The sequence below is a fragment of the Rhynchophorus ferrugineus genome, unplaced genomic scaffold (assembly GCF_030347505.1).
Source record: "Rhynchophorus ferrugineus isolate W39M unplaced genomic scaffold, kcgeb_rfMv2 rfM11, whole genome shotgun sequence".
Lineage (NCBI taxonomy): Eukaryota > Metazoa > Arthropoda > Insecta > Coleoptera > Curculionidae > Rhynchophorus > Rhynchophorus ferrugineus.
In genome coordinates, this window is record NW_027472590.1 from 4,610,560 (window position 1) to 4,635,989 (window position 25,430).

General features: G+C 31.0%; 2 protein-coding genes across 3 annotated transcripts in view; one reads left to right on the top strand and one right to left on the bottom strand.

The window, feature by feature from the left end:
• The window catches only part of LOC143204685 (uncharacterized), a 333,208-nt gene that overhangs the window by 68,203 nt on the left and 239,575 nt on the right, over positions 1–25,430 (bottom strand). The window lies entirely within an intron of this gene.
• LOC143204462 (uncharacterized) lies at positions 4,732–8,690 on the top strand. The gene is made up of 5 exons (XM_076417009.1): positions 4,732–4,843; positions 6,475–6,636; positions 7,389–7,622; positions 7,683–7,801; positions 8,086–8,690. Exons 1-5 carry the CDS (start codon positions 4,732–4,734, stop codon positions 8,587–8,589), a joined length of 1,131 nt encoding a protein of 376 aa, XP_076273124.1. The 3' UTR covers positions 8,590–8,690.

The window sequence follows — 25,430 nt, forward strand, 5'->3', positions numbered from 1 at the left end:
TTGCACTACGTCGAGGTTAAACAAGCGTAAGTTTTGTTTTATGTTTTGAAACGCCGCGATATTTATTTTATGATCGTCTTCAGATCTTATAGCGTTGCGTCGCTCTCATGGTAAAGATTTGAACGTTTCTGGTTGGGCGGTCGTGTCGTTTCCATTACACAAATAAAGCGGTGCATCCGTAATGCCGAGAAATCGCTCCCGAAGATTCGACAGCCGGAAAGAGGTCAACCTCGAAATGTATTCGTTGTTCCGCTTTTTATTTATTTATCTTTTTAGTTTCCACTCGGACCACTTCTTTATATTTTAATCTCCGCGGTGGTCTTGGATTCTTTGATAAATGTATCGAAATGTGCTCGTATATGATGCCTGAATACATACTGAATACAGGAATTATATAAGAGAATTTTCGAATGCGAATTGGCTAGTTCTTTTATTTTGTGACTGATAAAACTATTATCTATTTGCATCTCAGAACCTCAGAATCGAATTGGATAATTATTAGTTGATGTTTTTGTTATTATCAGGATAGGATTTGTATAGAAATATGTATAAATAAACAGATGGAAAAGTTTTTAGTTTAACGAAGTGTGTGACAAAGAAGATAGTTAAAAAAATTATAGATTAATTTCTTTAAATTGGCTTCAACCTAAACATTGACGTGAATTCTTATTGCATTTTGATTAACATATGCTTCTATATTTTATGCTGGTGTACCGCCCTATACATTGTAATAAATATTATTGAACTCAAACCTTTCATTTGAAGCTGCCATTTGTTTCACTATTCCAATATTATTCAACAAAATCTAGTACTTCGATATATTTAAGAATAACCTACAAAATTTCAATTATCAACTATTATCTTGAGATATGTGTTACCGTTTTATATATTGAACTGCTCGAAATTGTACAACCTACAACCTACTACCTATTCGATACAGCATTATTTTTTAACATGACACATTATTAATTAGAATATTACATCAATATTAATATTGGTTAATAATAAACACTTAAGATACAGTAATTTAAAATATTATTATAGTCAAACTAAAAACCGAAAGATATCTTCTAGCAGATATAAACTATACAGTTATACATAAAGTACCCCTAAACTTGGTGTCGTAATTTAAAATGAAACACGAATATTTGGAAAAGTGATGACTATGCTCCTATTATTGAGCAATACCGTACACACTTGAATTTCCACCACATGCACCAGGATCTGTTCTCAGATTATTTTTTATGTACAATTCGTAAATATATTACACCCTTTTAAATAATATTCCTCAGAACAAAAGATAATACGTTAAACTTCAAATTTCGAATACAGTAATAATACTTTATTTAGGCCAAACAAGCATTAGTTATATTACGTGTAATTGGTACATTCGTATTTTAAGTACTCGTTTTTTAATTTACATCAACCGTAAAATATTAAGTTCACTAATTTGAAGTCGTTCAACCCTTCTATAAGCACTATCACCTACTTCAAACTTGAGGAATTATATTTTTATGTCCAACTAATGAATAAAACTGTACTTTATTTGTTTCACCTCTAATAGTATGACCATATTAACATCTATAGTTAATGACATAATTATTTGTTGTTAGAAAATCTGAATATAGTCAAACTTCCTTTAAACTTCTTGAAAGTATTTACACTAAAATAAGCTTATTTAACTTTCAGCGATTTATTTTGAATACACATATATATAAGGCATGATTTCTCGAAGTCTAAATTAAATAATAGTTCCATTTTTCATTATCACATCACAGCTATTCTACTTGACTCTTAAAATCGTTAATTAGTTCATACATTTCCACTACATGGGAAGAATATTTATGCTCCCCTCTAAGCATTTAAAGTAATACAGTTTTGGGTGGAAGTGGCGTTAATAAAGTAAGAAATTAATAATGCTATTTCGGATTTCATGTTTCTATAGTTAAACCAAAACAAATAAGTTTTTAATGTTTTCCATTAGCAGCATAAATTATTTAAATAAATTGAACATAGAATGTTTACTGTGTTCTCAAAACTGCATAGAGAACGATAATAAGCCTCATTAATACGAGTAACCACTGCCCCTCCAAAATTTATTATTATTTTCCTTTTAGAGGCTTCTGGATACTCGACTTTTCTGCATTAAGTGGATCTGTTAATGAGCAAGGCTAACTCGCTAAAACCGTTTTAATATTGAATAAAGCCCAGCGCGATAATTTCCACGAAAATATTCCTATATTTTTACATAAAAATGCCCCGGCAAAATATGAACTTTTCGACGCCATTTAATAATGCGAGTCTGTGCGGAAATGAAGGCGAAAATCGTTAATGAGAAAGCGGCGAAAATATTATAAAAAAACTCCAGAAAGCGACAAACGGATACGAATGGCAGAAATAGGAATAATTGCGTTAACTAGCGAGGCCGGTCATTTTAATGGCAAGCGGAGGAGAAGGGAGACGAATCGTCAAGTTCGAAATTTATATATTTGGTTGATTTGTATTGACTACATTTGCATCACACGCATATTTTAACATATACCTGTATATTTACTTCCCTCTCAAATATTTTATAATCATTGGCTCCTGGTGTTTCTGCTTTATTTCATTTAGTTTGCAGTAATGTTGATATTAATACTATTATTTAAAATACTGTTAATACATTAACTATAAAGTATTTAGCATATAATGTTTAAAGACTTATAGGTTTTAAAATACCTTTAATTATTTATTAAAAGAGCCTATGAACCTATAATTTATTTAATTTTTGAAATTGTATATAACTAAAAAGAACGAAACTACAAGAATATATTGTGCGAAATATGAAACAAGTGCAAAGTGTTATTAGGCTTGATAATGTGTAGGCAAATGATTTACCCTGAGGGTGTTAAGTGATGATGGCTATACGAGAGCTTATTAAATATTTTGTCTTTGTCTGACAACGATAAAAATAAACTCTTTTTTCATATATTTATTAGTGAACATTTATGATTTTTTGCTATTTTCAGTGTATTTATGGCCTACGTAGAATCGAACTGTGGTATAATGGTTTTTCCACAAGCTTCATCTTATTAATAATGTAATGAGAAATTAATATTAATAAATTGATGCAGTTTTATTTGTCAAATATACTAAATTAATTAAGAATTATGAATTCTAAAGTAATTAGGTAAAATTTTTTGTTTATTTCGCTACAGGATACCTATATAATACGAGTTTTATCTTTGTCCGAAATGTAAAGAAATGGGTTGTTTTTTTTACATATCTAGTCATGAAAATTTGAAATGTTAAGCGCTTTTGAATTATTCCACTCCCGCCTATATTCAAATAATCGCAGGCTAATAAAACTTCAGCTATTAAAAAAATTAAACGCTGAATTGAGTGGTGATATGACAATTTGAAGAAAGCCTTTATTTTTTGAAGATTTCAAAGGAAAATTTATTATAAAAATTGACTCCTGTTTATATCAGATATCTTAAAAGCTATAAGTTCTAGAAACATGAATTTTCGCTTCATTCATCCCAACATATGTATATTGTTAGGGTTTTAACTTTATTCAAGATTTCAGGAATATTTGCGATTTTTCCATTTAGATACACAAATTGAAGATAATGATAATGGCGTAAGACCATTTTGAGAACATGTATAGGACCTCTGAATATTGCGGACGCTGTTGCAAAATATTTTATAAAACGTTTATTACAGAGAAAATTAAAAAATAAATAATACCATATGTAAACATAGAAAAAGTTAATCATAGATTAACAAATTATGAGAAACATTGAAATAAGTATAAATATCAAAATTCCTTCAAATTATATATTCTTGCTGTTTCTTTTATAATGGTTTTCTTCAAGTTACTACAAAATAGATAAAATTTTAAAGAATTTTTTTGTTATTTTTTTTAAGTTTCTCATAATTTCCTAACATATGATAACCGTTTTGTATATACTAATTATTCAAACACTTTTCTATATATCAGGACACTTTATAGAATATTAATATTCATATATTCAACTGTATGAGTAAATTACCATAATTTATTAAATTAGTAAATGATTTCATTCGATTGCAATTAAATCAGGAAATTCATTATCTAAAATATCGACACTGAGCTAAACAAGCATATACGATCTATTTGGAGTGATATCAATAATTCAACGATTTCGGTGTGCTTTTTCGCGTTCAACTTGATCGCATGTCTAGCGGATTCCACTTAAAATGTTTCTCTTTGGCATTCAATTAAGTCTAAACGCTAACAAAACGTTTTTCGGGCTCTTTATTTGCCGAGACCAATTGCATTTAACCCGGCATGTAAATGTTTATTTTTCGATAGACCGGCTAATTAGGTGGGACACGATACCCTTTTACTATTCGTTTAGCAAGAGTTTTAACCTATATCTTTATCAGCTATGGTATTTACTTTTATATAATTTATTTCTTTATTAATAATTGTTTAATATTTTGCAATTACTAGCCGATAAATTATTATTAAAGAATTTTTTTTATTTGATGTCTAATTGTGAAAAATTGCTACGATGTATTTTACTTAGGGTATTGCCTATCGATAGCCATCCTTTTTTTTTGGTATACTCATAAGAAGTAAAGCTCAGACAGGTCACAATATCGGAAGAAGTAGTAATCAAAAGGCGCAAGGTCGGTAAAACAGAGGGGGTAGGTTAGTACTTCTCAGTTTAATGTTTCCAAATATGTCTTCACCGATTTTGCAACATGCAGTCGAGCGCTGTCATGCGGAAGAATAACATTTTAGAGACTATTCCGCACTATTTTCGCGCAGTGTCCGGCTCAAACGCAGCAATTGTAGTCGATAGCGGTAGCCATTGTTGGTTTCATCGAGTGATGAGTTCATATACCCGCCTTCAATTTTGTCCAAGACTTTCTATGATGCTCCTTGCTTCCTTGCTTGTAGCTTCTATGTCAAAATTATCACTTTTAATATGTCGAAATCAGAAATCGATGAATAAGCTTCCTTCTTATGTCTGTTAACAGATAGGTGCAACGTAAACCAAGCAAAATTCAATCAGATTATTTTTAAGTTATTCAGTTTCCATCAAGTAACTGCCTAATTTTCATTTACAATTCATTTTTGTTTTGGAACAAAAGTAAAATTATTTTTATTATACTTTATTGAAATGTAACTTAATAATTTTTTCAATTTAAAAAAAAATTGTTTATTTTCATATATATCAAAATATTTTATCAAATATTTTACAATATTGAATTACATTTATTATTCTCGAGTTGCTAAATATATAGCCCACAGCTGTCTAATAAAATATTAAAATATTTCAAAGCATATTTTAATAAAAATTAAATATTTTTCTGGATATACGAACATTCTGCATCCTAAAATTAAATCAATCATTCAACAAAATGTGTAATGTATTTCAGTTGCCGTGATGCAGAAAATATAATTTATATTATATCCACTTCGCAAATATAAATATGGAATTTCGATTGGAATAAAATAAATATCGATTATCAAGGCATGGATTAAAATGGTTAGCCTATCCATAATTGGAAATGAGATTGAATGAGACACTAAAAATAAACATACAGTCAATGTTAATTCGACTTACAACAATACCAGGATTATATTATTGTTAATATTTCAATTATAATTTCAGCTTTTTAATAATTTTCGATATATATAATGATATATAAACTTAAATACGTTCTCTGATATAATGATATTAAGAAATATATACTACTGTCTAATATATTCCCATCAGTGCCTAAATTTCTTCTTCTTTTAAACTACATATTTAATTGGATTTCTCTCTATGAAGTTTATGGAAGATGATCAAGGAAGAAGTATCCATTTACTTATTTATTAGAATGGGGAAATGTTTCCTCTGTTCTTGTTAATAAAGCAAATTTCAACAAGGCCACATATTAGTAGATACGTTTTGCTTAATATTATATAAACCATCAGCGTTGACTATGGGTTTTGATTCGTCCGCAAATGACTTTATGGCATCAAATATATTTTCTATAAAAATACGAGACGTAGATATCGAAATATATAAACATATTTGTTGGTCGCTGTATCATTCCCATGAATATTTCATTTCTTTTTATTGGTGACCAATCAATAACAGATCGACAATTTAATTTTCATCCTGTCGATTTGTACACAACTATACATATTTAACAAGGTGTGAAAATTTATAGCAATATTTTCCGAGGGGTAAATTGGAAATACGCAAATATCAAGAATAATAATAATAATCAATACACCACGGTTTGGACGAATTGTTATAAACAAGTATTGAACTAATATTACAACAAAAAAATTGGCGAGAAAATTAATTACTGGAAAAAACACGAATTTTCAAATGTTTGTCATAAATGCATCGTTATTGAATAAATTGTAAGATGAGTTTTCATGCCAAACTTTTTCAATGGATTATGTCCAGCTATATAGTCGAGTAAACTTTTTGCTTTATATAGGTTTTTCCATGAAACCAAATATAGCAACAGGAAATGGATTTCCACAGGAAAAACAAAAATTGGAAAACACCACATTCGGAGACAGAAATAGAAAAGGGAACCATGGAAGCATGTATAATATCTCAGAAGTGACTACTTTCAGTGACGCATTCTCAGTATTCGGTTAACTTTGGTAGTTTTGTTCGTATTTGTGCGACGTTGCCTTTTACAAACATTTATATATATATATATATATATATATATATATATATATATATATATATCTTATATATAAAAATGAATCGCAAAATGTGATGGTAAGCGCATAACTCAACAACGCCTGGACCAATTTGGCCAAATCTTTTTTTAAAATGTTCGTTGAAGTTCAAGGATGGTTTCTACGGCGAGAAAAATTAGAATTATTGCTGGAAAAACCCTAAAAAAAGCCCTTTTTTTTGAATTTGTTTCGTGTATCAGTTGACAATTCATCTGTCATCTGTCAAAAGTCATCTGTAACAGACAACTTTTTTTTTAAATTTGATATGACTTGAACTCAAATCCTTTTAAGCCGTACGAATTGTTTTATTTATTTAAAATTTTTTATTTATTTAAAATTTAATTCAAATTTTAAATAAATAAAACAATTCGTACGGCTTAAAAGGATTTGAGTTCAAGTCATATCAAATTTAAAAAAAAAAGTTGTCTGTTACAGATGACTTTTGACAGATGACAGATGAATTGTCAACTGATACACGAAACAAATTCGTATATCGTGTTTTGTGCAGAGTGTTTAGTTAGTTAGTGTTTGTTTAGTTCGTGAATAGTGAAAAAATAATTTATATTTGATATGCCTCCTATAAGACGAAGCAATTTAGGTAGAAGAACCAGAAATGCTATAAACCAAGCTAATTACCGATATAATCGTATTGAAAAAGAACGTGACGACGGAAATGAACGTGAAAGAATTCGGATATCACAAATGCGTGAACCGCGAGCGCGACGTTCAACTAATAATCGCGCAAGTTTGAATCGAGCTGCTTTCAGTTACGATGTGTCAATTGACTACAGTAACTACCAATGTGTTGTTATTGGTTCTATGAACTTGGTTTGCTCACACTGTAAGGCATTAAAATACAAAAACGAAGCCAATGGATTGTGTTGCGCAAATGGTAAAGTGAAATTGATACCATTGGATCCACCACCAGAACCATTGTACTCATTGGTTTCAGGAATAGGAACAGATTCTATACACTTTTTGACACATATCCAACAATATAACAATTGCTTTCAAATGACTTCATTTGGGGCAACAAATGCAGTTCGGGAAAATTTTATGCCAACTTTCAAGGTATGTATTATAGCAGTTAATCATAATTATTTTAGCGAACAAAATTTTCTGTCACCAAAGTTAAGATGTGTTACTAATCTTCAATTTCTTAATCATTACGAAATATATCACTTAGTCATCATATTATATGGTGATTCAGTTTCAGTGACACTTTTATTATATTTTATAATTGATAGATATTAGTTAAAACTAAATATATACTTTTTAAGATCAAATATTATTTAAGTTTGATCACTGACAATCCATTAATTTATACCACACCATAATATTTTTTTTATTTACAGATACAAGGGCAAATATATCACAGAGCAGGTTCACTGTTACCAGTGTCAGATAGCGACAACAAATTCCTGCAAATTTATTTTATGGGCAATTCACCACAAGAAATTGATCTGCGTTGTGCACATAACAATTTAGTAAAAAGGTCTATTGTAGAACAATTACAAAATTTATTTCATCAACGCAATCAATTGATTATATTGTTTAAAACTGCCCTGGATCTGATGCCATCCGATAATCACAAAATTGTAATCAGAGCTGATAAAACACCTGCAGGTCAACATACAAGACGTTTTAATGCACCAACTATTGATGAAGTTGCTATCGTTGTAGTTGGAGAAAACTTGGAATCCCGTGATATTGTTTTACATCGTCGGAATGATCAATTACAACGTATAAAGGAAACACACCGCTCATATGATGCACTGCAATATCCCATTATATTTTGGCAAGGTGAAGATGGCTACGATTTCTCAATAAAAATGATAAATCCCATTACAGGTAACTAAAATATTAGTTTAGCTATGGCGATAATATCTCAGTCACTATATTATGTATTTTAATTTTATATTTGAATGTTATTAAAACAAAATCTGTTTACAGGTTCTGAAACCAACAAAAAAGCCAGTTCAATGAACTATTATTCATACCGCCTAATGATTCGGGAAAATGAAGACAATCAAGTTGTTGACATGTATGTTAAAATTGAAACGGAGAGATTAACATTCATCAGGTTGAATCAAACCAAACTCCGATCTGAAGAGTATATTCACCTTCGAGATGCGATTAATACTGATGGAAATGCACAGAATGTCGGTCGGATGACTATTCTTCCAGCAACATACATCGGAAGCCCTCGGCATATGCACGAATATGCTCAAGATGCCATGTCGTATGTTCGTCATTATGGTACAGCAGATTTGTTCATCACATTTACATGCAATCCGCAATGGATAGAAATTAAGCAGGAGTTATTCCCTGGGCAATCACCCATTGATCGTCATGATATTACAGCCAGAGTCTTTAGACAAAAGTTGAAATCTTTAATGAATTTCATCGTAAAACATAATGTGTTTGGTGAGACACGCTGCTGGATGTATTCTGTGGAGTGGCAGAAACGAGGATTGCCACATGCACACATTTTGATTTGGTTGGTTGAAAAGATAAGGCCAAATGAAGTTGATGCAGTGATATCAGCTGAAATCCCTAATGTACAAGTAGATCCTGGATTGCATGAGGTAGTTATCAAAAACATGATACATGGTCCCTGTGGAACTCTTAATCAAAATTCACCGTGTATGATGGATGGTAAATGTTCAAAACGATATCCACGGACATTAATATCGGAAACAATTACTGGTAATGACGGTTATCCATTGTATCGTCGCAGATCGACAGCAGACAATGGAAAATCAACAATTGTCAAATTAAATCAACAAGATATTGAAATAGATAATCGTTGGATTGTTCCATATTCACCCATTTTATCAAAGACATTCAAAGCACACATCAACGTTGAATCTTGCCATTCAGTGAAATCGATTAAATACATTTGCAAATATGTAACCAAAGGGAGTGATATGGCTGTGATTGGAATTGGTGCAGAGAATTCTAATGATGAAGTTACCCAATACCAAATGGGCCGCTATGTTAGCAGTAATGAAGCAGTTTGGCGAATATTTTCTTTTCCTATTCATGAGAGACACCCTTCTGTTGTTCACTTAGCTGTACATTTAGAAAATGGACAAAGAGTGTATTTTACAGCACAGAACGCAGTACAAAGAGCTGCTCAGCCACCATCTACTACATTAACCAGTTTTTTTGAGACATGCCAAAACGATGATTTCGCACAAACATTGCTATATTCTGAAATGCCAAAATATTATACCTGGAATCAATCCTCAAGGAGATTTATACGACGGAAACAAGGAAAACCAGTTCCAGGATATACAGATGTATATTCCACCGATGCGATTGGCCGGATTTATTCAGTACATCCAAGCAATGATGAATGTTTTTATTTACGACTGCTATTAGTCAATGTACGTGGCCCAACATCATTCCAACAGTTACGAACTGTTGATGGTGAATTGTGTGGATCCTACAGAGAAGCCTGTCAACGTTTGCAATTGCTTGAAAATGACGCTCATTGGGATCAAACTCTCAATGATGCTGTAATATCATCACACGCTCATCAAATACGAACATTGTTTTCTATAATCATATCTACATGCTTCCCATCAAACCCAATTGATTTGTGGATGAAGTACAAAGATTATATGTGTGATGATATTTTGTATCAAATACGGAATAGAATGGGAAATCCAAATATACAAATCAGTGAAGAAATTTACAATGAAGCATTGATTTCAATTGAGGACATGTGCTTGATAATGTCAAACAAACTATTAATTCAATTAGGCCTGACCGCGCCCAATCGTCCAATGCATGACGCTTTTAACCAAGAGTTGCATCGAGAAAGACTGTATGATCTCAACGCTTTGAAAGAATTAATTCAAACAAATCTTCCACTGTTAAATGAACAACAGAAGTATGTATTTGAAACTCTTATGAAAGTAACAAATGATGAAACTGGAGGGATTTACTTCTTAGATGCACCTGGTGGTACAGGAAAAACTTTTTTGATTTCATTAATATTAGCAACAATTCGCTCACAAAATAAAATTGCACTTGCACTCACTTCGTCGGGAATCGCAGCAACTTTGCTTGAAGGTGGTCGAACAGCCCATTCAGCACTAAAATTGCCATTAAATATGCAAAGCAATGAAACTCCAACCTGCAACGTTTCGAAGAACTCTGCAATGGCAAAGGTTTTGCAGCAATGTAAATTGATTGTTTGGGATGAATGCACGATGGCACATAAAAAATCTTTGGAGGCTTTAGACAGAACCTTAAAAGATCTACGTAGCAATAATAACCGATTTGGTGGTGCAATGCTTTTATTAGCAGGAGATTTTCGTCAAACATTGCCAGTGATTCCACGATCAACGCCAGCTGATGAACTCAATGCATGTCTAAAGTTCTCCAATTTGTGGAAACATGTCAAAGTACTTCATTTAAGCAAGAATATGCGTGTCGAGTTGCAAAATGACCAATCTGGAAACATATTCTCTAAACAACTCATTGACATTGGTAATGGCAAATTTCCTATAGACATGTTGACTGGCTGCATTAACTTTCCTCAAAGTTTTTGTCAGTTAACTCGATCAAAAGATGAACTTATTCAGAAGGTGTTTCCAGATGTTTCTCAAAATTACAGAAACCATGATTGGTTGAGCGAACGAGCTATACTGGCTGCAAAAAACATAGATGTAAATGAATTAAATTTCAAAATTCAAGAACAAATTACAGGCGAATTGAGGATATATAAATCAGTTGATTCGGCTACTAATCAAGATGATGTAGTCAACTATCCACCGGAATTTTTAAACTCGCTGGATTTGCCAGGATTGCCACCTCACAATCTTCAATTAAAGGTTGGATCGGTGGTTATAATGTTGCGAAATATCAACCAACCGCGTCTTTGCAACGGTACACGGTTAGCGATAAAAAAATTACTAAACAATGTGATAGAAGCAACTATACTCAAAGGAAAGTATAAAGGAGAAGATGTTCTCATACCGCGCATCCCAATGATTCCGACTGATGTGCCATTTGAGTTTAAACGACTACAGTTTCCAGTGCGGCTTGCTTTTGCTATGACTATAAACAAGTCCCAGGGGCAAACATTAAGTGTTTGTGGTATTAATCCAGAAAACCCATGTTTCTCACATGGTCAATTGTATGTTGCCTGTTCCCGTGTTGGAAAACCATCAGATTTGTTTATCTATGCGCCAGATAATCAAACAAAGAACATCGTATACCACAAAGCACTACAATGATAATAATAATAATAATTATGATTCACATGATTAACAATAAAGCGATTACTTACTTTTCAATCCTTATATATGTTTTATTTAATTATTTTTTATTCACAACGCCCTATCACCAGGGTGATGGTTCTGTTCAGGAGAATTTTTTAAAATACGTAGGCACAAAAACTGCCACATTACAAATCTTTTTGACAGGACGAAGTCTGTCGGGTCAGCTAGTATATATATATATACAACATACAAAAATTCATATTGAGAGGCCTTTTATTTAGGCCTTTTAACGAAATTCAACAAATATCCCTTCGAATAATAACATGTCAATGGAAATTACAGAGACTGTAAGGAATCGTTTGCTGCATTAAGTGGTAGTAACATATACTAATTTTGACGTAAATTTGTTTTGTGAAGCTATGCTATGAAAGTGAAATCTCAAAAGTGTCTTTGTGTCACGTATAATTTTCGTTCTAAAGCAGATTTACATGTATTTTCCTTTATTTCGCGCATAAATATGTATATTTTGAGAGTTTTATCTCTATCTAAAAAATAGAAAAATTTAGTTATTTTATATATAATGATACAAAAACGGATATTGACAATTTGGGCTTTACTTAACATAGATAAAAATAATGGGTCTCTCTTTCTATATATGCAATCGTGTATATTTTACAACTTTAAACGGATTTAAACAAATTTCCTTCGAATAATGACATCTTAATGGAAATTACAGAGACTGTAAAAAATCGTTTGCTGCATTTATTGGTAGTATAATAGTTTTTACGTAATCTTGTTTTGTGAAGCCTTGCGATGAAAGTGAACTTTCAAAACTGAGTGAAACTCTGTTTGTGTCACATATCCTATCATTTTTGTCACACATAATTCATGTTCCAAAGCAGTTTAACATGTATTTTCCTTTATTTCGCCCATAAATAAATATATTTGGGAGTTTTATCTGTAAAACTAAAAGAATCTAGTTATTATATATATATTGTATTATATTTATATTTATTTATTATTGTAAAGTTCATAATTATTTTGAAATCAAGTACAGCTTAAATTCAAGTTTTTGTTTATATTACTCTTAGTATTGACAGCAATTTATAGCAGTATATTTTATAGTAGTCGCTCAAGAGCGTTAAGAAGATGACTTGAAGAAAGTCATAAATACTGCGGAGCGCCGTAGAAGATGACATTTGTACCAAAAAACTTAGAATTATAATTTAAATAGATATTTGAGGGTAATTTATGAACATAAGACATATTCTGTGTCTATACAGTTTTGAAATATACATATAATTTACAAGAACTGAAAAGGTGTCAAAACTAAACTAAAATAAAAATAATTTAATCAACATCAAAAAATTTTAGAAGTAGTAACTAATTTTCATGGGATCTCAACTGGAAACAAAATAAAAAGTATAACCTCCGATACATCCTAAACTAAATCGAACAAAAAAACTTAATTATAACGTTGTTAACGGCAAGATGTTTGACGGAGAAGAAGTTCGAACTGTTGTTATGCAAATTTTAGATTAACACCTCCGGCACAGACACCCTCTAAGACTAATAAAGTTTTAGTTGTAAGTTGTTTACGAGCGAGGGCCGCCGCATCACCATAAAATTAAAATAAATCCATAAAACCCCACTTAGATAAAGGGATCGCTAACCGTAACCGAGAGACGAGAGGGCGACGAGAAGACGGGGAAAAAGAAACCGCCCACGGGAGAGACGGACGTTTTAAGAAAAAAAATCCGGTCTTGCGTGCAAGGAATCGAAAGATTTACAGTTGGGCCTTAAACTGCCGCGAGATGCAAACAAGTATACGGGGGACCCCGTATGTTTCGTATTCTTTGGCGCCGCTGCTAGTCCAATTTTCCCTTCTGGGGTCCCGCGGGACCACTTGGCTTGACGAGACGCTCTTAGGCGTGAAATAGGCTGTCCCACGTAGAAAGTTTATGTCATATCAACGTTATAGATCTTTCGGTTGCTTTTTTCTACCGTGCTCTGTTCAATTACCGACGGGATTTTTGTATAAAACCAGATTCGAATGAAATCTATTTGTCGACGCCTCCGAATACGTCTATCCTTGTATATTGATATGCCAGGCGCACGTATGCTATGGGAAAAAATCTATTTTTATATACACCATTACTATTACAATCGACAAAATATGTTCGTTCAGAATTAATTACATTAAAACTATCTGATACTATGATATTAACCTTAAAATATTAATTATTATTAGTGATTGACCTGTGGTCGAAATTTGACCATAATTTATTAAGTTAATAATGTTTATATAACAGAGCAGCAGGAATCATTTGATAAAGATAAGATATTAAAACTTGTTTTCACAATACGTTCAAATAATCAATATCTGTATATTAAAATATATTAAAATATATGCATACCATCAACAACACTCACTAATACTTTTAAAATGGAATTATATTGAACCTAATTTCCGTTTAGCTTCAATATTCAACAAATTATTGATAAGTTTAAATTCCTACACCATTTTTAATTAAGTTTAAATTTCTTTCTTTGTTTGAGTAATAAAACAGTGAATGTATTAATAAAGCTACTTTGAAATTGATGTTTAGAGCAATAGCAAGTACAATTAGGCAATCAATTTTTCACAAATTAGAAATGAAAATTAAAGGAATATATTTACAAACATTAAATTAACCATATTATATTAAGGTGTGTGAACACTGAATTATAATATCAAAAAAATAAATGATACTCTATAACATTTTTGTTTCATTATCTTACATTATAATATTTTAATATATAAAAGTTAAAATAAACAAAAAGTCAAAATTCGGCAACTTTGCGATATATTGAAGTTTTAAATTGAGATAACTTGTGTTCACTGCTAGTTTGAGAAAACTATAGTTACGTATCTTATATCCTTAATCGTTAAACACCTTAATATTTATCAATGCTTTTGATGTTTACAAATTTACTGTTAACAATTAATAAATTCTTCTATTCATCCTATGTGATCATCTATGCAAATTACATAGCTAGTTTCGTTTTAACCGCTGCATTACTTCTTTACTTCATTTATATGTTCATATAGTCTTTATTTTTAAATTCTCTATTATTATGAACAAATTCTATGAAGCTCTTTTATAACTGTTAATTGCTTTTGCAATATTTGGTTAATGTTTTTTTTAAGAACTGGATTTATTGATGAAAGTTTGAAATGAGTTAGAGGTTAGTACCACTAATATTTACTGAAAAATCTTAATGCCCTTAATAATAATCAGTTCCTAAGCAAGAACAATCTCTCTTAGTTGTTCTCTGTTCAACAGCCAAGAAATTAAAGCAAAATCTAAAGACGTCGAAATTCGAAATATATTTTAAATAAAGAGGACAGACAATTCCAACAATACGTGAATAACCGAAAGTAACATAAAATATTAAACAACCCTTCTTAAAAGTGTTGGAGCTGGTAGGGCGTCGGCCGGAGCCTAAAATAGTTGTTTATACAGCTTTTATGAACGATGTGGCGGCTATTACTGTTTACTTAATTTGGACATATTTATATAGCATATATATTTTTTAGCATATATATTTTTAGCGCATATTACGTAAAAATTTTAGGACTAAAAGCTCATTTTTGATATAATTCTCCAAGTGTCCTATTTTCATCAAAAAAGGAAACTTCTGGTATTTGATGAACAATACATAAAAACACGAAATGTAATATATTTTAATATTAAATACTCTTAAGTCATATTTAAATAAATTCTACTCTAATATATGTACATGAATTTGGGTATGTTTATTTGTGCTACCGCGTACATATATCTACACAATATATATTTTCGGATCCATTTGCATTTCTGAGGGACGTTTAGGAACTGTCCGAAAGCTGCTTTGAACCTCGCCAGTGATAGATCCACTCTTTGTTAAGCATGAAGGCGGACGAGAGCTTTTGTTGAGCAAAAGCAGGTCTCTAATACGACGGTTATATACTAAGCAAAAACGTCTGTTCATGTTTGTTCCTTATAAAAGATGAATGGTGAAGGATATCTTGGGTAAATATAGTTTAATATTGAAATAATATTTTTTATAGCATCTTTATTAGATACGCTTAGTAAAATATTAATTTACAATTAATATATTACTAATTTCCTTATGTACCTAGATTAATTAACAAGCAAGACGAGTGCGAGAAAATACATCAATAAGTATTCCGCAATTATAAAATTATAATTATTTATTAATTATTAACTTATAGCTATAGTTTACTCTAAATGTATACACTTTATATAAGTTCGTATGACTTTGTTCGCTTCAGTCTCCTAACTTCCTGCACGCTGTCCAGCAGTCAGTTTAGATCTACATCGGGTTGATAGACAGGAGATAGTTAGCTAAGTATTGTGCGAACAATTCAGCTAACGAACTGTCGCGCCGAACCCATTCATTTCGATCATTTTTAATTGGCGGTACTCCAATACTTGGTCCTTTAAATCTTCGAGTTGCTTTCCATAGCGCATAATGTCCGCTTGTAGGTTTAATTCACTTACATACTTTTGAAAGCAAATCTGTTTATATAATTTGATCTTTTGTTTCGTCTCATTACTAATTCTATTAAAAGTAGTTCTGTCTGCAGCATTTCTGGTTCTGTGCTATACTCTTCTTGCTTTTCGCCTTTCTTTTATCATTTCTCTAATTTCGAAGGGGTAATGTACTTTATATTCTGATTTCTCTCTTGCTATTGGGGTAGCATCTTTTGCAGCTGACCGAAATTTTTCAGTTATATGTTTGGTTTGTTGCTCAAGATCATCTATAGTTTTAAGTCTTACTTTTAAACTGATTTGTTCCGGCAGTATTAATCTGAATTTGTCCCAGTCAGTATATTTGTTGGTAAGATTAGGATTTTTTGATTTTCTTAGTATTGTCGCGCCCAGGGTTAACAATACTGGAGTGTGATCAGATGTTAGATCGCACAAGCTTTCTGTACTAATTTGATTTAATGAAATGCCTTTGGTAGAAAGTAGATGTAGAAATCCAGCAGGTCGAGGACTTTATTACTGTCTGTGGGCCAGTAAGTGGGTTTGTGCCCTGAATGATAACTACAATTTGTAAGGTTAATAGCTTTGAGTAATTCGTTTCCTTTTCCAGGTGTTATTATTCGGGAACCCCAAGCTGTATGTTTAATATTAAAGTATCCACCAATAATAAACCTTAGGTCTAATTTTGAAAATATATCTTTGTATTGTTGTTGTGTCATTTTATGTCTTGGGGGTCAATATATAGCGCCAATATTTATTTCAGCCCCGTTTTTTTCGATACGAATTATCGTAGCTTGTATTTCTTCATTTTTAATCTCTTCTTGTTCGAAATGTTGTATATTTTGTTTAATAATTATAGCTGTTCCGCCTGGAGCCTGTTCACTGGGGTGTAGTGTCCAGTAAGCATCATAACCTCGTGTTTTAATGTAGTTGTTTTTAGAACAATTAGTTATGAAAGCTATATCTATATTAATTGTTTTTAAGAATAATTCTAATTCCTTTCCAAAATAAATAATTTAATTTAGTTTCAATTGATAAATAGATATTTAGGAGATAATAATATTTTTTGATCAATGGATAAAATGATATGAAATGACTTGACTATTAATTTCGCATAGTTACATCCAGTTTAAATAAAACTCTTATTGTCCAGTCAGTGTAGAAAATCATTTTCAGATATGAATGGACACGTTTTGTTTAAAATCCATTAAAACATTCATATATTTGGAAAACATATATAAATTTTCATTTATCATAGATAGAGGAACAAAGACTAAAAACAAATATATCTGTGTTCAATGTAGAGGCGAACTCTGCTGTATTTATTCTGGAATAAAAGCAAAATATACAGTCAGTGATTACACGTGCGTAAATGGCTAACTCAATTATTGAAATTTCAAAGCGTTTTAAAAGGTAAATATTTATATACATCAATATCTGTCTAATTCTTACTCTTTAACTGATATTATATTGATTTTATCGGCAACGGCTGCGTTATTTTTAATATATTGATTAAATATGTATGTATATATATATATATATATATATATATATATATATATATATACCATATGAAATTATCATTCACGAAGCTATATCAAGTTATTTATAATTTTTCACCATTTCACAGCATTAGCAACCAATTTCTTTTCAGAAAAATGGTGAGCGCTAGAATAATATATGTCAAGTGCATTATTTTTAAAAGAAAATCAAACGCCTTATAATTCAGATTAATATATTCTTAGATCATGGCAAATATTGAGTCTATTATATATTCTTGCAAAAAAGGTCTCATTTCAAAGAATTCGGAGAAGAAAAGAATTCATTCAATTCATAAATAGTTTTATTCTATTACATCTCTCAGCTCAATATATGGATTTTACAATAGTTACTCTGCTGGGAAGGACACGTTAAAATAAAAGAAATATTTAATAAAGAAAATGTAATTGTTACTCGTTAGGAACTCCAGTCTTTTCTTAAACCCACTCGGAATTGTGGCATTTAATTTTTTAGTTTCAGTCAGTTGATGGTAAATACAGGTTATAAAAAATAAAGTCTTAAAGATTGTTATTGATACATATTGACTATTTAGACATTCATCGATACTTCGTCATTGATATTATAAAAATGGCCATTACCAAGATAGCAACAACAAGTTTTCAGGGTGTATAACTTTTTGAGCTAGTTAATAAATTATGTCAGTGCAAAAGAAAAGGTGTATTTTGACCGGCGATGACTCAATGAGTAAAATGTAGCTCATACTCTTAAAGAAATTTCAGACGTCTTGGCAATTGATGAATCAACTAATTCCAGAATTTCCAGGGAAAGATGGAAAAGAAGGGAAAACTATTACCACATTAGTGACTGAAACTACAGGGCTATTTCGCTACTACCTGCAATATCAAAGCTATTTGAGAAACTAATCAAAACGTGTTAAAAATTTTGTAATAATACCAGATTTCGATAGGGTTTGGCCTTTGGTAACTATTGTTAACTGCGGGAGTCATATATTTTCTGAAGAAAATTTAGAGTATCGCATGAAATGGCGTTCTCGACATTTAAAAATATCTCGGCTGGAGTTCCACAAGGTAGCGTCTTAGGACCTCTCCTGTATCTGCTCTACACTGCTGACATTCCAACAACAAAAGAAATACTTCTTGGAACCTTTGCTGATGACACAATTATTAAGGCAAACGACATACCTCAGCCAATAGCAATAGAAAAACTATAAGTGGCAGTCAATAAAGTCTACAAATGGACAAAAGATTTGAAAATTCAACTTGATAGCTCCAAATCTGTCTGTGATGCTCGATTCCTCAAGCGGAATCAGCTAAATACCTTGGAATCTATCTTGACGGTAGATTAAATTGGAAACATCGCGTTACACAAAAAGCAAAACATATTAGAACCAAAATAAAACAACTCTGCTGGTTAGTCGGAAGATACTCTCAACTTGATCTAAAATCAAGGAGATTGATCTATAAAACAATTATAAAGTCAATTTGGACCAATGAAGTGCTAATATGGGGTTGCACTAAAAATTCAAATCAACTAGTCATAAACGCTGTCAAAACAAGGTTCTTCGATTGATTACCAATGCCTAAGTTTTAAATAAATGAAGCTATTTAACATTACTGAGATTATAACAAATATTCAAACAGCGTTGGTGCAAAGATTCAAATCCTAAACGTGAATAAGACATATCGAGACTAAATCAGAGACATTTCGCAAACACAAATCCAAGCGGCGCGCAATCAAGTTATTCGGATAAAGCTAACTTTGCAACGATTCTCGTGACTTCTAGTAAGAAAACGAGAGAGATAAGTGTTATTATAGTCAGGTGCATGGCGAAACGTTATCGTTGGAATAACATAAATTATTAATCAAAATATTTAGATTCCAACCGGTCCCAGAGGTGGAGCAATTTCGGAACACGGCAGGCGCTGCGGAATCCGTACGTCTAAACACGAACTGTGTTTGTTTAAATTTATGCACCTAAAACCGTGTTGCATACTCCCGAACTGGTAGCGCGTCTTACTGGGACCGGGAAGTTTAGCGGGGAATAATTTACGGGCACCCTATTGTAATGTCGTTTGGATATATTACGAACAAGTCATTAAAAATAACGTTTTCTTGAGTGATATCCCAACGATATTCCGTAAAACTGACCCTTTATATGCATATGAGAAGAAACATTCGGACGATAATGACAGACTTCAATGCCTGTAGTGCATTCATCGACGCTGGTTGTAAATATAATAATATTTACCATAATCTGTCATTTTTGTTCTAATAAGAAAACAGTTTTTAATCTAAACTAATGTAAACGTGACGGTTGAAGCTATGAAATGATCGTCCTCTTGTTGCTAGAAGTGCGACCAAGAGTACTAGTTAATATAACAATTTCTTGCAAACATAAGTGTAAAAGCCCAAATACGACAACCAACTGACTCAAACAAATATTTTTAAATATCACGTTAGGTTTAGTTAGTAAAAATAAACGAACCAAAGAAATAATAAAGAACCTTGAAAAACATAAAAAACGTATATGAATACTTTGTGCTCTTAAACGATTTCTAAAATTGTGAGTAAACAATATAAATGAAATGCTTCCAAAATATCTTTTTTTATTGAAACCAAAATTAATTTGCAACCTTATCACTATAAATTATACATGGGAACAATTTTGTTTTAATAAACAATCAGATTTTAATTCAAATTAATTTTGTAAATATCACGTTAGGCAGTAGGTTTAGTAAAGATGAACTTCAGTTAGTAAAAATGAAGTTAGTAAAAATACACGAATCAAAGAAATAATAAAGAACCTTGAAAAACATAAAAAACGTATATGAATACTTGATGCTCTTAAACGATTTCTAAAATTGTGAGAAAACAATTTAAATGCAATGCTTCCAAAAAATCTTTTTTATTGAAACCAAAATTAATTTGCAACCTTATCACTATAAATTATACATGGGAACAATTTTGTTTTAATAAACAATCAGATTTTAATTCAAATTAATTTTGTAAATATCACGTTAGGCAGTAGGTTTAGTAAAGATGAACTTCAGTTAGTAAAAATGAAGTTAGTAAAAATACACGAATCAAAGAAATAATAAAGAACCTTGAAAAACATAAAAAACGTATATGAATACTTGATGCTCTTAAACGATTTCTAAAATTGTGAGTAAACAATTTAAATGCAATGCTTCCAAAAAATCTTTTTTTATTGAAACCAAAATTAATTTGCAACCTTATCACTATAAATTATACATGGGAACAATTTTGTTCTAATAAACAATCAGATTTTAATTCAAATTAATTTGGTAAATATCACGTTAGGCAGTAGGTTTAGTAAAGATGAACTTCAGTTAGTAAAAATGAAGTTAGTAAAAATACACGAACCAAAGAAATAATAAAGAACCTTGAAAAACATAAAAAACGTATATGAATACTTGATGCTCTTAAACGATTTCTAAAAATGTGAGTAAACAATATAAATTCAATGCCTCCAAAAAATCTTTTTTATTGAAACCGAAATTAATTTGCAACCTTATCACTATAAATTATACATGGGAACAATTTCGTTCTAATTAATAATCAGATTTTAATTCAAATTAATTTGGTAAACATGATAGTTGAGTCTATAGAATGATCTTCCTACTTCTGCTAGAAATGCGAGTTTGAATCCTGTTAAACGTGAAGTGCGTGTATTTTTGGTAATTATTATTAAGTTGTAAGTAGAAGGGTTTATTAGGCAAAATAACAACCAACCCAGCCATTAGATATTTAGATATATCTCATTAGGCAGTAGATTCAGTCCAGATAAATCTTAATTAGTGATGAGAATATTAGAAAAAATACATACACTAAAGAAATAATATAAACTGTGAAAAACCTAAAAATAACGTATAAATGCTTGATGTTTTACATACATGCTAAAAAAATCAATAAACAATAAATGCAGTGCTGCCAAAAAATGTGTTTTTATTGAAACCAGAATAAATTGGCACCCTTTGGAAGCACTATTTTCTATTGAACAATATTTCATTCATATTTATTAACTGTTATTTAGAAACAATGCAATACTGTTGTTTCATTGTCATTCTAACAGATGAATGGTCAAAACCAAACTATAAAAATGTTATTCGGCAAATGGCTATTTTATATTTTTTAACAATTTTTTAACTATTTTCAATATCGAATACGCTAATAAACATTTTTTATTGAAAAATTCCTAAATTTAGTTCAGGAGATGTACAAATGATTCAAGTACTTTAGAGTGATTATATATATATATCACTAAAGAAGTAATACAGAAGAAATCGTAGACGAAAGCCGGAAGACTGTTATACTAAAAGAGGGAGTTTCAGAGTACACTGACAGCAGCATATCCTACTCCAGCAATAGGCCTAATAATCGAGGAACATGCGTCCTCTCTGCGAATATTTCATGTTTTCAGTCAATATTGTTATAGGCTAAAGCATATATAGAAAGTAGGTATAGCAATATGACGAGACCACTATGAATGAAAAACGGAAACATCTTAAAGTTCTTTAACTAATTACCAATGGTTATTGTTACGAGATCAACGAAGATCTAGGCGATGACCTTGATCACAAGAATCCACACGAGTTATCAATTGTATCACCATCAAACATGAAAGAAAGTTATTAGTTCTCGAAAAATAAGATACCGATAATTAGTTATTTGATAACTAAGATTGTACCAAGCTTATCGAACCAAATATATCGTAAAAAGTAATTTATAAAGAAGCCTATTAACAATTGTCAGTACTTTGTACTTGTTTTTGTTTATGTTACACTTTGCAGAAAATCCCATAATTGAACTCCGTATGTCCATACAGGCTTCAGTATTTGCTTATATAATAGCATTTTATTATGTACTGACAATTGCGATTTTCTTCCAATTAACCAATACATTCTCCCTTATTTCAATTTCAGTTCTTTTATTTTCTTCTTTATGTGTTCTTTCCAGCGAAGTTTTGCATAAAGATTTATTCCGAGATTTTTAGCGTTGTTTCTATGAAATGATAGTATTATTTAATGTTATTGGTACTTGTACGGTCTGATTGTAGGTGAACTGCATATGCCCAGATACTTTCGTTAATTTTCTGTCGGTTGTAATTTTTGTGTGGCTTTTTCACTATTGTCTCCGACGGCTATAATCGCAGTATCATGAGCAAATATGGCTATCGTTCCTTCATTTATTGTACAGTAAGCTTCTTCTGGTTTAACTCTAAACATTCTGGCTGTAATGTACAATTTTAGTAGTTTTTGAACAAATCCTTCATGCCATACCTTATCGAAGACTTGTGCTACGTCTAAGAACATGTCTGAGCATACTTTTTTACTTTTCTGGCTTTTTCAATATCATCTGTTATTCTGCGAACCAGCTCAATTGTTGAATGCTTGTTAATAAACCGAAACTGGTGTTTTGGTATTAGGTTTTTTCTCTCTATAATCGGTTTTATTCTTTTCAACAAAATATGACTCGACGTTATTATGAGATAACTCAAGACAAAAATGTCAGCAGAAAAGAAACGAAAACGTTAGATAAATCTCAACTTCAATGCAATATTAGCAAAAAAAGTCACATTGGGTTCCTTTTCCGTCGATTCTCCTAGCAAATCCATGGCATCAAGGGCCGCTTTATCGAAGAGAATAACGATCGAAAAGGATAAGGACGGTATTCGGTTCCGTGCCGTCAAAAACGTTCCTCTATGTCTTTCTAATTAGTTGTTTGTCGGGTCTTTCTACCTCTACGGTCGTCGCAAATATATCCCGGGATTGTGGGTTCGCGGCAGAGCGATCCGGACACTCGTAGCTGTTTTCTTTTATTTCCGCTCCATCTTCCTGCACGACAGATTCCGACAGCCCTCTTCTTATCTGATTTGCCCCGAATATTCTTTGTTATTAGGCCAGATTATTTACGTAATTCGTTACACCAAAGAGATGCGATTATTTTGTTTTAATTATACCCTGACTTTCTGTTATTTGTTCCTAATTAACTTATATATATAAAAATGTTAGCCTTGCTGAAACTAGAAAATAGCTGGACTTATTTGGACTATTTTTTGTTTCGAAATACTTATGGAAGTCTGGGAAAGGTATATGTAGTGAGAAAATGTGGATCAATTGCGAGGTATTTAGTAAAAATTAAAATATAATTTTTATACAAATTTTTACTGTCACAGTTCTTGATTGTTGCTGTTCATTATGTGGGTATGTTTGGAGATTTTGTGATTAGGATATGTTATATATTAAATATTGGAAAACTCCACGAAACTGACCATTTAATACGGCACAATTGCGTTCGATAGTCACAACAAGACTGAGTACTGGATATGAAAGGATTCTAACTATTTTTGGCCAACATTCAAAAATATGATAGTTGTTTCCAAATGACGTTGTTTTGACGCAACCTATTAGGTATTAGGTATTATACCATACATATTTTTGGTAATATTAATTTTTGTAAATAGAGGTGAGTACCAAATAGATATACAGTGACAAATTTACCACATATTAGGAGCGTTGTTGCCAGTTGCTGATCATCAATCCTCACAAATTTATTTCATCCAGCCCTAGTGAGAAAATTGATAGGCATTTTGCTCAAAATCTTAGTGAAGTGAACTATTGCATGTGTAAGAAGTACAAATGTTTCTTCATCTGAAGAACGATTTAGTAAAATTGTTCAAAATAGCGTTGGATGTTATTTGTCAGCCATAATACCATATCTAATAAAATACTAGAAGGGTACATAAAAAGATGCTATTGTTATTGCTGGAGAAAACTATATATATATATATATATATATATATATATATATATATATATATATATATATATATATATATATATATATATGTATATATATGTATGTATATATATATATATATATATATATATATATATATATATATATATATATATATATATATATATCTAGTAGGTCTATACACCTATTCTACATAATTAAGATAGTCCTTCACAAGAATTATACTGTTAAAGTATCCAGAGTTCTAGAACTTATTCAGAGTGTCACATATTATTTAAATTAGATTTTAGATAGTAACAAGTCGTAACAAAAAAATCTTAACATACACATTCGAGTCTTCTATTTCTCAATATTTGGACTATTTACACTATCTTAGTTTAATGTATAAATATATATGTATAAAAATAATAAATAAACTTATTTAGTGTGATAGGCCATGAAAAGTTGTTAATGACAAAATTAATAGTAATGGTGAATCATAGGACAATATATTATGGAGAGATGATGTATCTTATACATGGCCAAACCATCTGGATGTTTATTATTTTTGGATCCCATTTTAAATAATAATTATATATATTTACAATAATTAAAGTTTGCAATGAGTTAATACTCTGCAATATGACG

Excerpts from the sequence above, each read along its gene's own strand:
- LOC143204462 (XM_076417009.1), top strand. The coding sequence starts at position 4,732 with ATGCAGTCGAGCGCTGTCATGCGGAAGAATAACATTTTAGAGACTATT. Across the intron at positions 4,844-6,474 it reads AGTCGATAGCGGTAGCCATT|GTTTTTCCATGAAACCAAAT; the intron begins GTTGGTTTCATC and ends TGCTTTATATAG. Across the intron at positions 7,623-7,682 it reads TGGATTGTGTTGCGCAAATG|GAATAGGAACAGATTCTATA; the intron begins GTAAAGTGAAAT and ends CATTGGTTTCAG.